The sequence below is a fragment of the Phascolarctos cinereus genome, unplaced genomic scaffold, assembly GCF_003287225.1.
Source record: "Phascolarctos cinereus isolate Bilbo 61053 unplaced genomic scaffold, phaCin_HiC Scaffold_726;HRSCAF=1367, whole genome shotgun sequence".
Classification (NCBI taxonomy): domain Eukaryota; kingdom Metazoa; phylum Chordata; class Mammalia; order Diprotodontia; family Phascolarctidae; genus Phascolarctos; species Phascolarctos cinereus.
In genome coordinates, this window is record NW_027556098.1 from 314,792,926 (window position 1) to 314,806,614 (window position 13,689).

At 37.3% G+C, this 13,689-nt stretch overlaps 1 protein-coding gene across 1 annotated transcript in view; it reads right to left on the minus strand.

Moving 5' to 3' along the window:
- The window catches only part of C2CD3 (C2 domain containing 3 centriole elongation regulator), a 152,607-nt gene that overhangs the window by 113,363 nt on the left and 25,555 nt on the right, over positions 1–13,689 (minus strand). The window contains 4 exon segments of the mRNA XM_020989582.2: positions 2,308–2,451; positions 2,540–2,669; positions 8,027–8,268; positions 11,958–12,175. Of these exon segments, the coding sequence (XP_020845241.1) occupies positions 2,308–2,451; positions 2,540–2,669; positions 8,027–8,268; positions 11,958–12,175 (734 nt within the window).

Here is a 13,689-nt window from a genome sequence, read left to right on the forward strand (position 1 = left end):
GTGTTGCTGACTGACTGATTCAATTCAATTCCTTCTCATTCTTTTTCTTGTGCACAGGAAGAAGTTTAATAAGAAGCCAAATCCAGGGGTTTCAGGTCAAAGAAAAAAATAGTACAAGAAGCCAGAAAGAAAGAATTCAAATACAGTTCACAATCAGGATCACACAACGCAATAAAAATGATAATAATGAATAAATTAATTTACTTATTCAGTGCCATACCAATCAAACTACAAAAGGATTACATTGCAGAGATAGAAAAAAGCAGTAACAAAATTCATCTGAAGAAACAGAAGATTAAGAATCTCAAAGAAAATAATAAAAGAGAATGGGCCCTAGCAGTACCAGATCTCAAACTATATTACAAAGCAGTAATTATCAAAATATTTTGGTGCTGGCTAAGAAACAGATCAGATTAGTGGAAGAGATTTGGAATAGAATATACAGAAGCAAATGAGCACAGTACCCTAGTGTTTAATAAATCCAAAGATCCTAGCTACTGCAATAAGAACTTACTAACTGACAAAAACTGTTAGGAAAATTGTAAAGTGTGGCAGAAACTAGATATATATCAACAGTTAACACCGTATTCTGCACTAAGGCAAGCTCCAGATAGGCACATGACTTAGACACAAAGGGTGACATCCTAAGCAAATTAGAGAAGCATGGAAGAAAATACCTGTCAGATCTACAAAAAGGGGAAGAATTCATGATCAAACAAAATAAGGATCACAAAAAAAAATTTGATTACATAAAGAATAAAATCTTTTGCACAAATAAAACCAATGGAATTAGTTATAAGAGAAGTAGGTAAATGAGAAAAAAATCTTTACAGTAAGTTTCTCTGGTCTTCCTAAGATATACAGAGAACGAATTCAAATTTAAAAGAATAAGAGCTATTCTCCAATTGACAAATAGTCAAAAGAGATGAAGAAGCAGTTTTTAAAGGAAGAAATCCAAACTATCTATAGCCATAAAAAAAGTCCTAAATTACCAATAATAAGAAAAAGCAAATGAAAATAACTTTGAGATTCCACAGATTAGCAGTTGAAACAAAATGAAAATGACAAATGTTGGAGGAATGTGGGAAAACAGGTACATTAATTCACTACTGGTGAAGTTATGGTCAAACCATTATCAACAATTAGGAACTATGCCAAAAAAATTTATTAAACTGTGCATATCCTTTGACCTGGTGACACCATTAGTAGGTCTTTACCCCAAACACATCAAAGAAAGAGGAAAAGGACCCACATTTACAGAATTACTCATAGTAGCAACTCTTACTGTGATGGCAAAGAATTGGAAACTTGAGGGGAGGCCCATTAATTGGAGAATGACTGCAGAAGTTGTGGTAGATAAATGTGATAGAATACTATTGTACTGTAAGGAGTGATGAAGGGGATGGTTTCAGAGAAACCTGGGAAGATCTGTACGAACAGAATCAGGAGTACAATTTATACAATACTGATAATATTGTAAAGACAAACAACTTTCAAAGATTTAGGAGCTCTGGTCAATGGAATGACTAACCACAATTCCAGAGGACTCATGGTGAAACATGCTACCTACCTCCTGACAGAAAGGTAATGAACACAGAGTGCAGACTGAAATATCTGTGTGTGTGTGTGTGTGTGTGTGTGTGTGTGTGTGTGTGTGTATGCGTGTATGATATTTATTTATTTATTGGGAGGTGGGGACATGGCCTATATAGGAATTTGTTTTGCTTAATTATATATGTTTGTAATGGGTCTTGTATTTCTTTATTTTTCAGTGGGGAGGTGGGAATAAGAGAAGGCAGATTTTCAATGACTGAAAAATAAAGTTTAATTTAAAAATTTAAATAAAGCTACTAAATAAAAAAAACCCTGAAAAAAAGAATCAATTAATCAATCAATCACTCAATAAGCACTGATTAAATGCAGACTATGTGCCAGGCACTGTATTAGGTGGTGGGAATACACAGACAATAATGAAATAGTCCTTAACGTCATGAAATTTAGAAGGTAGTTTTGCAAGGGAAAAAAAACCTGTAGCTACAGGGATACAGAAAGGCTCCAAGCAGAAGGTGGTGCTTGATTTGGGTCTTGAAGACCTTCAAAAGGTGGAAGCTACCATGTAACATTCTCATCTTCATGATACTAATATACATACTGATAGACTATCAGCTCCGAGAAAGCAGGGGCTCTTTAAAATCTTATCTTTTTAAAATCTCTTTATGCCTAGGACCTTGCACATAAAACATAATAAAAGTTTATCTTTTTGTATTGAATTGAAAATGCTTTATGTTACAAAACTGTGTTTTTTACCTGCCCAGAAGTAGCTGTATTGCCTTGGCATCAACTTGAGGGTCATGTTCACCAAAGATACTTTGAGTTGAAGGGAGGAGGGGATCTTCAACTGTGTGCACAGTCTCAGCCATCACTGGGCCAATCCCAGATGACAGCTTGACACTAAGATTTAAAAAATTTTTTTCATTCATTAGTATGATGACAATTACTGAGAATTGATAAGCTGATGATATTTCCACTTGAAACTTACTGAGCTAATGATTTGACAGACTGTTTTTTCAGAAAAGGAGGAACTTCTGTCAATATATTAGCATCTGGACAGGACTGCATTGTTGAAACTACCATGGCATTGCGGAGTTTATTGCCTTGCTCCAAAAGGGCTAAAGGGACAGAAAGAGAAAAAATTCAGAATCCAGAAATTAAATAACAGCAACTGTAGTACATATAATAAAGGCATCATGGATATAGTTGATATGGAAAGAGCACACAGGAAACAGGATCAAAGATACTTCAAATACTTATTAGCTGTATAATCATGAACAAATCACTTAATTTCTCAGAGCCTCTGTATCCTCATCTGTAAAATGGAGATGATAACATTGCATATTGTCTGGCTCATATGGTGGTAAAGAAAACACTTTGCAAAACTTAAAGCTCTATAAAAAAAGCTTTACATTATTATATTATTCATGTAATCGAGCTCTAGGTTTAAGTCACGTTTCTGCCAATTGTTTATTGTCTTATCTTGCGCAAATTACTGGGCAATAATTTCTGGGCTTCACTTTCATCCCCTCTAAAATGAAGGGACTGGTCAATGTGATCTCTAAGATCCCTTACAGCTCTAAAATTACAGAACTATAAATCACAGACTTAAAGAATTCAAAATCTTGATACTATAGTTAATCCAACAACTTTAAATTTCCCTGTACTTTTGAATCCCTTGTCCCTTCATCCTATCACTGTTCGACTCTTTTCTATTATTAAATTACAAACTTAACATTAACAGACATAATCATTTCCATATACAAACAAGAAGAAAATAAGAACTGTATAGTAAACCATGAGTTTCTATTATATACAATTCTAATACATATGCGTATGTATATGTGTGTGTATAGGTGTATATCTGTGTGTATACGTATAAAATTTGACACAGTAATTCCAAAACTGCCCTGTTTGTCTCTTTCTGGACTACTTTTTGTTGGCACCATCATTACTATCCTCCCTCCCCACACTGATAATTGTCCACACCCCAAATTGCTTCCTTTGTAACAAACAAATACAGACAAGCAAAACAAATGTACACATTAGCTGTGGCAGAAAACATCTCATTCTGCATTCTATAGCTTTTCAACCAAGGTGAGTGAACAAGCATTTATTAAGCACCTACTTTGTAACAGGCACTGTGTGTTAACTGCTTTGCATAGGTCATCTCATTTAATCCTCACAAAAACCTTGGGAAGTAGGTCCTATTGTTATTATACCCATTTTACAGTTGAGGAAACTAAAATAGAGGTCAATTGACTTGCCCAGGGTCACATAGCTAGTAAATGTCTGTGACTGGACTTGAATTCAAGTTTTGCTGACTCTAGGCCAAGTGCCAAGTACTCTAGCCACTGCACCACCCAGTCCTATCAAGAGATGAAATATGGATAATTATTAATTAGTCATGTTGTAAAGAAGAATTAGAACCAGTAGGAGGATCCACAAGAAAGAAGAGACAAAACAAAAGAAAAAAAAAGAGCAAACAGTATGCTTTGATCTGCATTCTAACTCCATAGTTCTTTCTCTGGATATGGATAGCAATATCCATCATGAGACTTTTGGAGATGTCTTAGATCCTAGTCAGCCATCACACAACATGACTGTTACTATGTACAACATTCTCCCGGTTCCGCTCGCTTCAGTTAGCATCAGTCCATACATGTCTTTCCAGGTTTTTCTGAAGTCGGCTTGCTCATCATTTCTTATAGCACAACAGTATTCCATTACATTCATATACCACAATTTGTTCAGCCATTCCCCAACTGATGGGCATCTCCTCAATTTCCAATTCTTTGCCACTACAGAAAGAGCTGCTATAAATATTTTTTTACATGTGGGCCCTTTTCCCATTTGTATGATCTCTCTGGGATACAGCCCTAGAAGTGCTATTGCTGGGTCAAAGGGTATGTACATTTTTATCGCCCTCTGGGCATAGTTCCAAATTGCTCTCCAAAATGGGTGGATTATTTTACAACTCCACCAATGCATTAGTAGTGTTCCAATTTTCCCACATCTTCTCCAACATTTATCATTTTCCTGTTTTGTCATGTTGGCCGATCTGACAGGTATGCTGTGCTACCTCAAGAGTTGTTTTGATTTGCATTTCTCTAATCAATAGTGATTTAGAGCATTTTTTCATAAAACTATAGATGGCTTTAATTTCTCCATCTGAGAACTACCTGTTTGATTGTTCATTTTCACTCACTTCTGTATCCCATCAATCATCAAGTCCTTTAGGTTACCTCCACAATATCTTCTCATCTGTCCTCTTTTCTTCACTGATTCATCTCCACCCTAGTTCAGACCCTCATCATCTCTCAGCTCAATTACTGCAAAAACTTCCCAATCTGACCTCCCTCCTTCAAGTTTCTCCCTTCTCACCCCACCCCCCACATAACTGGCAAACATATTCTCAAAGCATACCTATGAGCACATCATTTTCTTCTTCAAAAGTTTTAGTTGCTCCTACTGCATCCACAACAAAATACAAGCTGCTCTGTATAGTGGGTGAAGAGATGAAATGATTGAGGAAAGAAAGGTTCACTCTTTCAAGCACATCGATTTATTAAACAATGCATGCCAACTGCCAAACAAATTGGGACCAGGACCCTTCCTCAGCTTACAGGTGGACCCCAAATACAGGGGGAGACAGACTTTTATACATTAAAAACAATCAATCAAATAAAGCCAATTAATTAAAAGGAAACAATACAACATTAGGCAATCTGATTTCTAATTGGATGAAAGATTAGGGATGTTCCAAGTTGGGACAGGGAGAGTAAATAAGTGCAATTCTCTGAAATCAGAAAAGGAGGTGTCCCACTCCCCACTAAGTGTCCAAACAATCAAAGAAACATAGAAACAGTCAGTGATTGATCTGCACAGGGCCAGTTTTCAGATAAGACAGGTGGGCTGCCTGAAACATATAATTATAAGAAAACTCCTTGCATCAATCTCTGAGTCCAACTGAATTTCTGGTCTATAAGCATCAGGGAGAGGTGGTCTAGCTTCCCACTGTGCAGGGCTAGCTTCAAACCATACAGTAAGATTTTCTCCCAACTCCCACAATTAAATAGAAAGGAAACTGAGCTAGCTCCATAATTGAGTGACAAGATGGGAGTCATTGTGGTTCACTCAATTCCCACAATCAACCACTTCCTATCCTAATCCCCTTAATTTTCTGTTTGGTGTCTGAAGCCCTCCACAATCTGTCTCCAATCTATTTTCCTGAACTAATTTCACGTTATTCAATCTCATGGCCTCTACAATGCAACAAAAATAGACCGCTTGTTATACCCTATCCAGGAGTGGGGAACCTGAGGCCTCAAGGATGTGGTCCTCTTGATCCTCAAGCGTGGCCCTTTGACTGAATCCAAACATCACAGAAGAAATCCCCTTAATAAGGATTTGTTCTGTAAAACTTGGACTCGGTCAAAATGCTACACCCGAGGACCTAGAAGGCCACATGTGGCTTTGAGGCACAGCAGGTTCCCGAGCCCTGCTCCATACTATACTCCATATAAGATACTGCATACTTCACACCTGAACAAGCTCTGTCCCCTATGCCTAGAGTATTCTCCCTTCTCCTCTCTATCTTTTGGAATTCTGAGCTGAAATGCTACCTCCTAGAAAAATTCTTTCCTGATTTCCCCCCAATAATTAGTATGGCACTCTTCACCAAATTACTTTGCATTTAATTTGTAAATATTTCATATTTACTATCAGTGTACATGTTGTTACTCTCCTTGAGGTAGAGACTATTTGGATTTTGTCTTTGAATCCCTAGCTTAATAAATGCTTGTTTAGCTTAACTGTTTAAAATTAGAAGGGATTTCAGAAGTCACTTATTCCAACAACTTGCTGATCCCTTTATAAGATTCCAAGAAGTGGTCACTGAGATTCTAAAGACTTCCAGTAAAAGGAAATCACTACTAGCCTAGACAGCCAATCCTATTGTTATACAGTTCTAGAACATGGCTGCCTAGCACCACGATGGCTGTTTTTTCTTTCTGAGGTCAATAATTAAAGACTTTGCTCTTAATAGTGGATATGGGTCTTTGTATTCATGACAAGTTGTTTCCTTTTCAGACCCATCTACCATGGGAAGGACCTTATCCATGCTATGTAGCTCCACGTACCTTCCAAGACCTTTCCTGCTTTTGCGTTGCCTTTCAACCTACTAACACTTATGGTCCTAGCTTGAATTCTCATTTACCTTACTTTTTTTGTTTGTTTGTTTTCTGCTTGGATAGTTCTTCTAGCCTGCCCAATTACCGCCCCTTATTAAGGAAAGGATGTAAAGCCCTTTTACCTTCTGTTTTAGTAGGAAGATCAATTGGCTACTTGGTGCACACCTAATTGTTGTTTTCTTATAACTGAAACACAGGCAAATCTTAACTCACCTACGTCAGCTAAAAATGAGATTCTGTTATATGTGGTTCACTTTAGTGTGTCTACCAATTTTCTCTACAAATTGCTCCTTTCCTCAACCTCCACCAGTCCTCTACTCCTAGTTGCGGTGGCCTACAAATTCCTCTTCTGTAGTACTCTGAATGCTAATTTTCCTAGTTTCCAGTAAAAATCAATAATTAAGAGATGCTAGTCAATCCCTTGATTACCCCTATTCAACCAGTTATTCCACATTTGTATACAAAGCTTACAAAACCCAGACTGCTATGTACTGCAACCATTATAATTTCTATTTACAGTCAGGAATCTTAGGTAAAGTGTCTTAAATCAACTACTAGACACACTAAGAAGTAGTGCCCAAAATGAAATCTAGGTTTTCCAAATCCAAATTGAATACTCTTTATGACCAGTGTTACCTCCCAATCTGTAAATATATTTGAAAAACTCAAATTCACCTACTTCTTCTCATCATCCTTTCTTCTACACATGCTTAACACTGCATCCATGTCCAACATTCTGTGTTTCACATTCTTATATTCTGTGTTCTAAGGTCTCTTTTACCACACCACATTTTATGAATATGACACTTCCTCCCTCTTGGCTTGGGCCATCTATTTCCGGTATTGGTATTAACTAAATTGTGTGGAAGCAAGGCTTTTATACTTGTATCTGATAGTTATGTAAAGCAATGGTTCTTGAACTTTTCCACAATGGCAGAACCATTCATTTTACACAAAATTTTGGCAGACTCTTTTCAGTAAAATCCTCTAAAATTATTATTTTAATGTCTATTAAAAAAAGTAAGATTCATTTTAAAAAAAACTGACTTGGGGTTTTCAGGGTTATTTGTAGCACATTCATTTTGATATAGAGCTTTAGTTTACAAAGTATCTTATAAATTATTATTTTGTTTAAATAACAAAGGTCCTATGAGGTAGCTACTATGATCATTATCCCAATTTTATAGAAGAAGAAATTGAGGCCTAAAGGAATTAAGTAGTTTTCCCAGGATCACACAGTCAGTAAGAAATAGTAGAAAGGGGGGAAACAGGGAATTACCTACCTGAGAGAAGGTCCTTTGTGGGGGGGTTGTTCAAAGGATGAACCTGTGAATCACTGTGACTCTCTGCAGCTCTCCTACTGTGAGTATCATGTACTGGGATGGCGGGACAAGATACCTGCTTCTTTATAGATTCTTGTTCTACTGTTTTGTCTTCTAAAAGCTGCTTGGAATTATGATGAGGCTGTGGTCCCAAGAAAGAATCCACTACAGAGTTCTCTGGAAAGTACAAGTGGTCCTTTCCCCTGTTTCAAATTAAGGAAAGAAAAAGAACCTGTCATTGGACAATGCAAAGTCCAACTGAATAACATTGTCTGGGTATGTCACATGAATACATCTTCTCTCCACTCAAATATACATTTGTTAGGGGCAGGTACAAACTGTCAATGGCCCACATGGAGCTCATAGTCTACTAGCACTAAAGAGTAGTATGTATCTAACAATAGGTCACTTAGCACTTTGAGATTCCTCACAAAACCCCACAAGGTAGATCACTCAGGTTTTCAAGGGAATCTTAAGGTTTACAAAGCATTTTCCTTATATCCTAAGAGGGATGTGGTAAAATGCAATGACAGTACAGGTCTGGAAAGGATCGTAGTGGCCACCTAATTCAATGCGTATCTAAAAAAACCTTTTCTCTATAACATACCCAAGATAAGTTTTTATTCAATGTTTTTGTAAAGTTCTTCAGTGAGGGAAAATCCACAACCTCTTCAAGCAGTCCATTCCACTTCCGGACAGGTTGAATTGCTACATCAATCCTAAATGTGCCTCCTTGTAATATCTACCCATTGCTACTAGTTCTGCCACCTTGGGCCTGAATAAATCTAATCACTGTTCCATATAACATCTCTACAAATATGGAATGACAGCTATCATGTTCTCCCTGAGTATTCTGTAGGCTAGTGGTTATCAAACTTTTTGGTCTCAGGACCATTTTACATTCATAAATATTGCCAAGGATCTCAAAGAGCTTCATTTATGTGGTTATAATCTATTGGTTTTTATTGTATTAGAAATTAAGAGTGAAAAAATCTTAAAAATATGTATTCATTCATTTAAAAATAATAATAAATCCCATAAAGTTAACATAAATAGTTAAGTTGTAATTATTTTTCTCAGGGCACTACTGCTTATCAGAATCTGTCCCTAAGAGGCAGCTTGATGGCATTGTGATAGAGCACTGGGCCTGGCATCAGGAAGATCTGAGTTGAAATCTCACCTCAAACACTTATACTTCAACTATCTGCCTTAATTTCCAACTGTAAAATGGGATATAGTAATAGCCCCTACCTTGCCGCGTGATTGTGAGGATCAAATAAAATAGATATCTGTAAAGTGCTTTGTACCTGAAGATAATACTTCAGATGTGGTTGGACCATGGCAGAGTATATAGCAAGACTATCACTTCCCTATTACTGAAAGCAATGCCTCTATTAAGATAGTCCAAAAATATGTTAGCTTTCTTGATTGTCATATCACATAAATGATGCACCTTGAGTTAATATTAAACTGTTAAAGACGACTCTTTGGGTTTGCTTATGCAACCAATTCCAATCTATACATTCTTCAACCCAGTGGTCTCCAAATTTTTTAAAATTTCACATTCCATCAGTAAAAAACCCACCAAAACTTTTGAGTATGAATCCACAATAAACAATATTTTTGCGCATGCACCCACAATAAGTATATATTTACTTATTCATAAATTACATACATGTACTCTTTGTTGTTGTTGTTGAGTCATTTCAGTTGTGTCTGACTCTCCATTTTCCTATTAGGGGTTTTCTTGGCAAAGACACTAGAGTGCTTTGCCATTTCCTTCTCCAGCTCATTTTATAAATGGCGAATGGAGGCAAATAGAGTTAAATGACTTGCCAAGGGTCACACAGCTAGTTAAGTGTCTAAGGTCAGATTGGAACTCAAGTCCTCCTAACTCCAGGCCCAGCGTTTTATCCACTGTGCTACCTACCTGCCTATTCATGTACTACCATATTAATAAAAAATCTTACGCAAAAATATGAATTAAAGGATAAGATAAATATGAAATAATATTTGATACTAGAGGCAACAGGATGCATTGAAGTTTTCTGAATAGGGTAGTGATATGGTTAGACTTGTTTTTTAGGAAAAGCACATGTGTGTAGAGGAGAGTTTAAGGCAGGGAAACCATTTAGGAGACTACTGCAACATTTCATGCAAGAGATGATGAAGGTCTGCGATAAGATATTGGCTGTGTGAGTGGAGATAAGGAACTATGGATATATAAGAGAGATGTTTGTGTAGGCAGAAATACCAGTATTTGGTAAATGATTTGATATGTGGAATGAGGGAAATGAGGAATCAAGAATAGCACTAAGGCTGTAAATGTGAGACTAGAAGGACAATAGTGTCCTTGAAATAGAGATGTCTGGAAGCAGAGTGTGTTTGGGCTTAGCAGGGAGAATGAAAGATAATGTTAAGTGCTGAAGGGAAAAGCATAACTTATTCGTTAGCCAGTGCCCAAGAGTACAGAGAATGCTGCTGAGTGATGCCAACTGTAGCCATAAGATCACTGGGAATAGGGGAGAGATGCTGAGGAAGGAGACTAGGGAACTCTAAGGAATTTCTATGAGGGCTCCAAGACAGGAGACTAATTCCACTTAGAAATAATGGTTAACTGTTAGGATCAGGGACAAGGCGGTACTGGAGCCAGGCCTTGAACATGAGCAAGAATATAAGAGAGAAAAACAAAGGAGAATATTTTCAAGGATTAAGGGAAGGCTTGAGTTCAAAGAAAGGTTCAGTTTGGCTAGAAAGTAGAGTATATGACTAGGAATAATAGAAGCTCAGTTTGGAAAATTGGGTGAGCAGAAGATCATAGAGGGATCTGAATGTCAGTCTAAAGAGTTTAGAATTGATTTGGTAGGCAATGAGGAGCCACTGAAGTCTTGTGGAGAGGAGTGAAGTGATCAGAGCTGTCCTCTAAGATGATTCTGATATTAAAGAAATGCAAATTGAAGCAATTCTGAGGTTCTACCTCATACCCAATAGATTGGTGAAGCTGACAAAAGAGGAAAATGACAAATTGTTGGAGAACTTGAAGGAAAACAGGAACATTACTGAACTGCTGGTGGAGGTATTAATTGGTCCAAACATTCTGGAAAGCAATTTGGAATTTTGTCCCTAAAAAGTTACTAAACTATGCATACTTTTAGCCCCAGCAATACCACTACTAGGCCTTCACTCCAAAAAGAACAATGAAAGAAAGACTCATATATACAAAAATATTTACAGCAGCTCTTATTGTGGTGGCAAAGACCTGGAAAATAAGATGACATCCATCTATTAGGGAATGGCTTAACAAATTATGGTGTACAAATGTAATGGAATATTATTATTTGTTTTGCTTAATTATGAATGTTTAATTTTTGTTTTTCCCAATGGGATTGGAGGGAGAGAAAATAAGGTTTTTATTAATTAAAACAAATTAAAGAAATTAAAAAGATGAATAGTAACATATACAGGATGGAATGAAGAGAGAATACCAATTAGGGTGTTGTCCATGGCCTAGGGTGGTAGCTATGGGAATGAAGTAGAGGCAGGAGGCAAAGATACAAAAGTTGTTGTGGAGGTAGAATCAGTATGTCCTAATGACTCATTAGAAGGGGAGTGAGAAAGAAGGAAGAATCAAAGATGGCTCTGAGCACAGGAACCTGTGTGACTAAGGAGAATGGTGGTATTGTACCATCAATAGAAAGAGGGAAGTCAGGTTTCACTGAAAACAAAACTAAAACTTCACTTCCTTTTTCATAACAGTAGCTAAACTATTACTGTTTCTCTCCTTTCTTGTCCTCCACACCAAATTGTAAATGAAAAGCAGAAATTATGAGGGTATTAGGAGCGGAGAAGGCAGTTTATAGATGACTTGACATGCATTACAAATGGAAATTACCTGGGAGGAGTGGCTCTACTACTCATTAATGACTCTTTCCCACCAGTATTGGTCACAGGAAGTGTATGAGTCCGTGCAATCCCAGAAAGCTGAGATCTGCTGGGTTCAATATTTTCTCTGAATCCCTGATCCAGTAACAGTGCATCTCCACTCATGTCAGTGGTGAAAGAACTGCAGTTGTCAAAAGTTGCTGACAAAGGTTCTAATGCAAGCAATATCTGAAAAACAAAAAACAAAAAACCCCCAACACAACTTAGCCATGATTTTATCAGTCTAGGTAATCAATTAATCAATATGATTTATTAAGCATTTACTAAGTTGGTGAGTCAATAAGCATTCAATAAGCACCTACTATGTATCAGGTACTGTTCTAAAGGCTGGAGACATGAAGAAAGTCAAAAGGCAGTTCCTACTCTCAAGAAATTCACAGTTTAAAAATGAAACAACATGCAATAAACTATGTACAAACAAAGACAGGATAAATTGGAGAAAATTAACAGTAGGAAGGTATTAGCATTAAGGGGGAATCAGGAAAGGCTTCTTGCAAAAGGTGGAATTTTTAGCTGAAGGAAACCAGGGAGGGAGGGCAGAAGATGTTTATGAAGAGAAGAAGGCACAGGAGATAGAGAGTGAAAATGGAAAAGGAAATGGTGTCTGGTATGAGGAACAGCAATTAGATTACATAGTACATGTAGGGAAGTAAGGTGTAAGAAAACTGGAAAGGTTGGAAGGGGCCAAGTTATTACTTGCTTTGAATGTCAGAGGACTTTATATTTAATCTTAGAGGATCACTGGAGTCTACTGAATATAAGTGGCCACTTAGTCAGATCTTCACTAGGTCAATCTGACAGCTAAGGAGAGGAGAGACTGGAGTGGGGAGAGATCTGGGGGAGGCAGAGTCACCAGTAGGTTAATGCAATAGTCCAGGCATGAGGTGTTGAAGACCTACAGCAGGGTGGTGACAGTGTCAAAGAAGAGAAGGGACTTATATGAGAGATAGTACTAAGGTAGATTCAACAAGACCTGGAAATGGATTCAATATGGGGCTATGAGTGAGGAGTCAAGGATGACACCTAGGTTGTAAACATGAGTGACTGAGAGGATGGTGACCTCAACAGTAATAAGAAAATTAGGAAGAGTGGAGGGATTGGGGAAAAAATATAATGATTTCAATTTTAGACATGTTGAGTTGAAGATGTCTGAGGGACCATCACTTCAAGAGGCCCAATAGCCAGATGGAAATGTTTATTGATTGACCTGTAAGGCTTAATGATTAACTGATTGATCAAGATGGGAGACTGGAGGTCAAGACTGGATAAGAAGACTTGAGAACCAATTGCACAGATGTAATAATTGAATCCATGGAAGCTAATAAGATTACCAAACAGAAAAGGGAGGACAGAGAGGGAGAAGAGAACAGAAATCAGAACAGAGCCCTATGAGATACCCACAGTTAATGAACATAATACAGATGAAGATCCAGCAAAGACTAAGAGGGACTGGCAAGAAATGTAGGAAGGAAACCAGGAAAGAGCAGTGTCCCAAAAAATATAGAGAGAAGAGAGTATCAAGGAAGATAATTCCCAGTGCCAAAGGCTGCAGAGGTCAAGAAAAATGAAGTTTGAGAAAAGGCTGTTGGATTTAGCAATTAAGAGATTGTTGGTGACTTTGGAGAGAGCAGTTTCAGTGGAATGATGAAGTTGGAAACCAGAATGAAGAGAGGGAGGAAGGA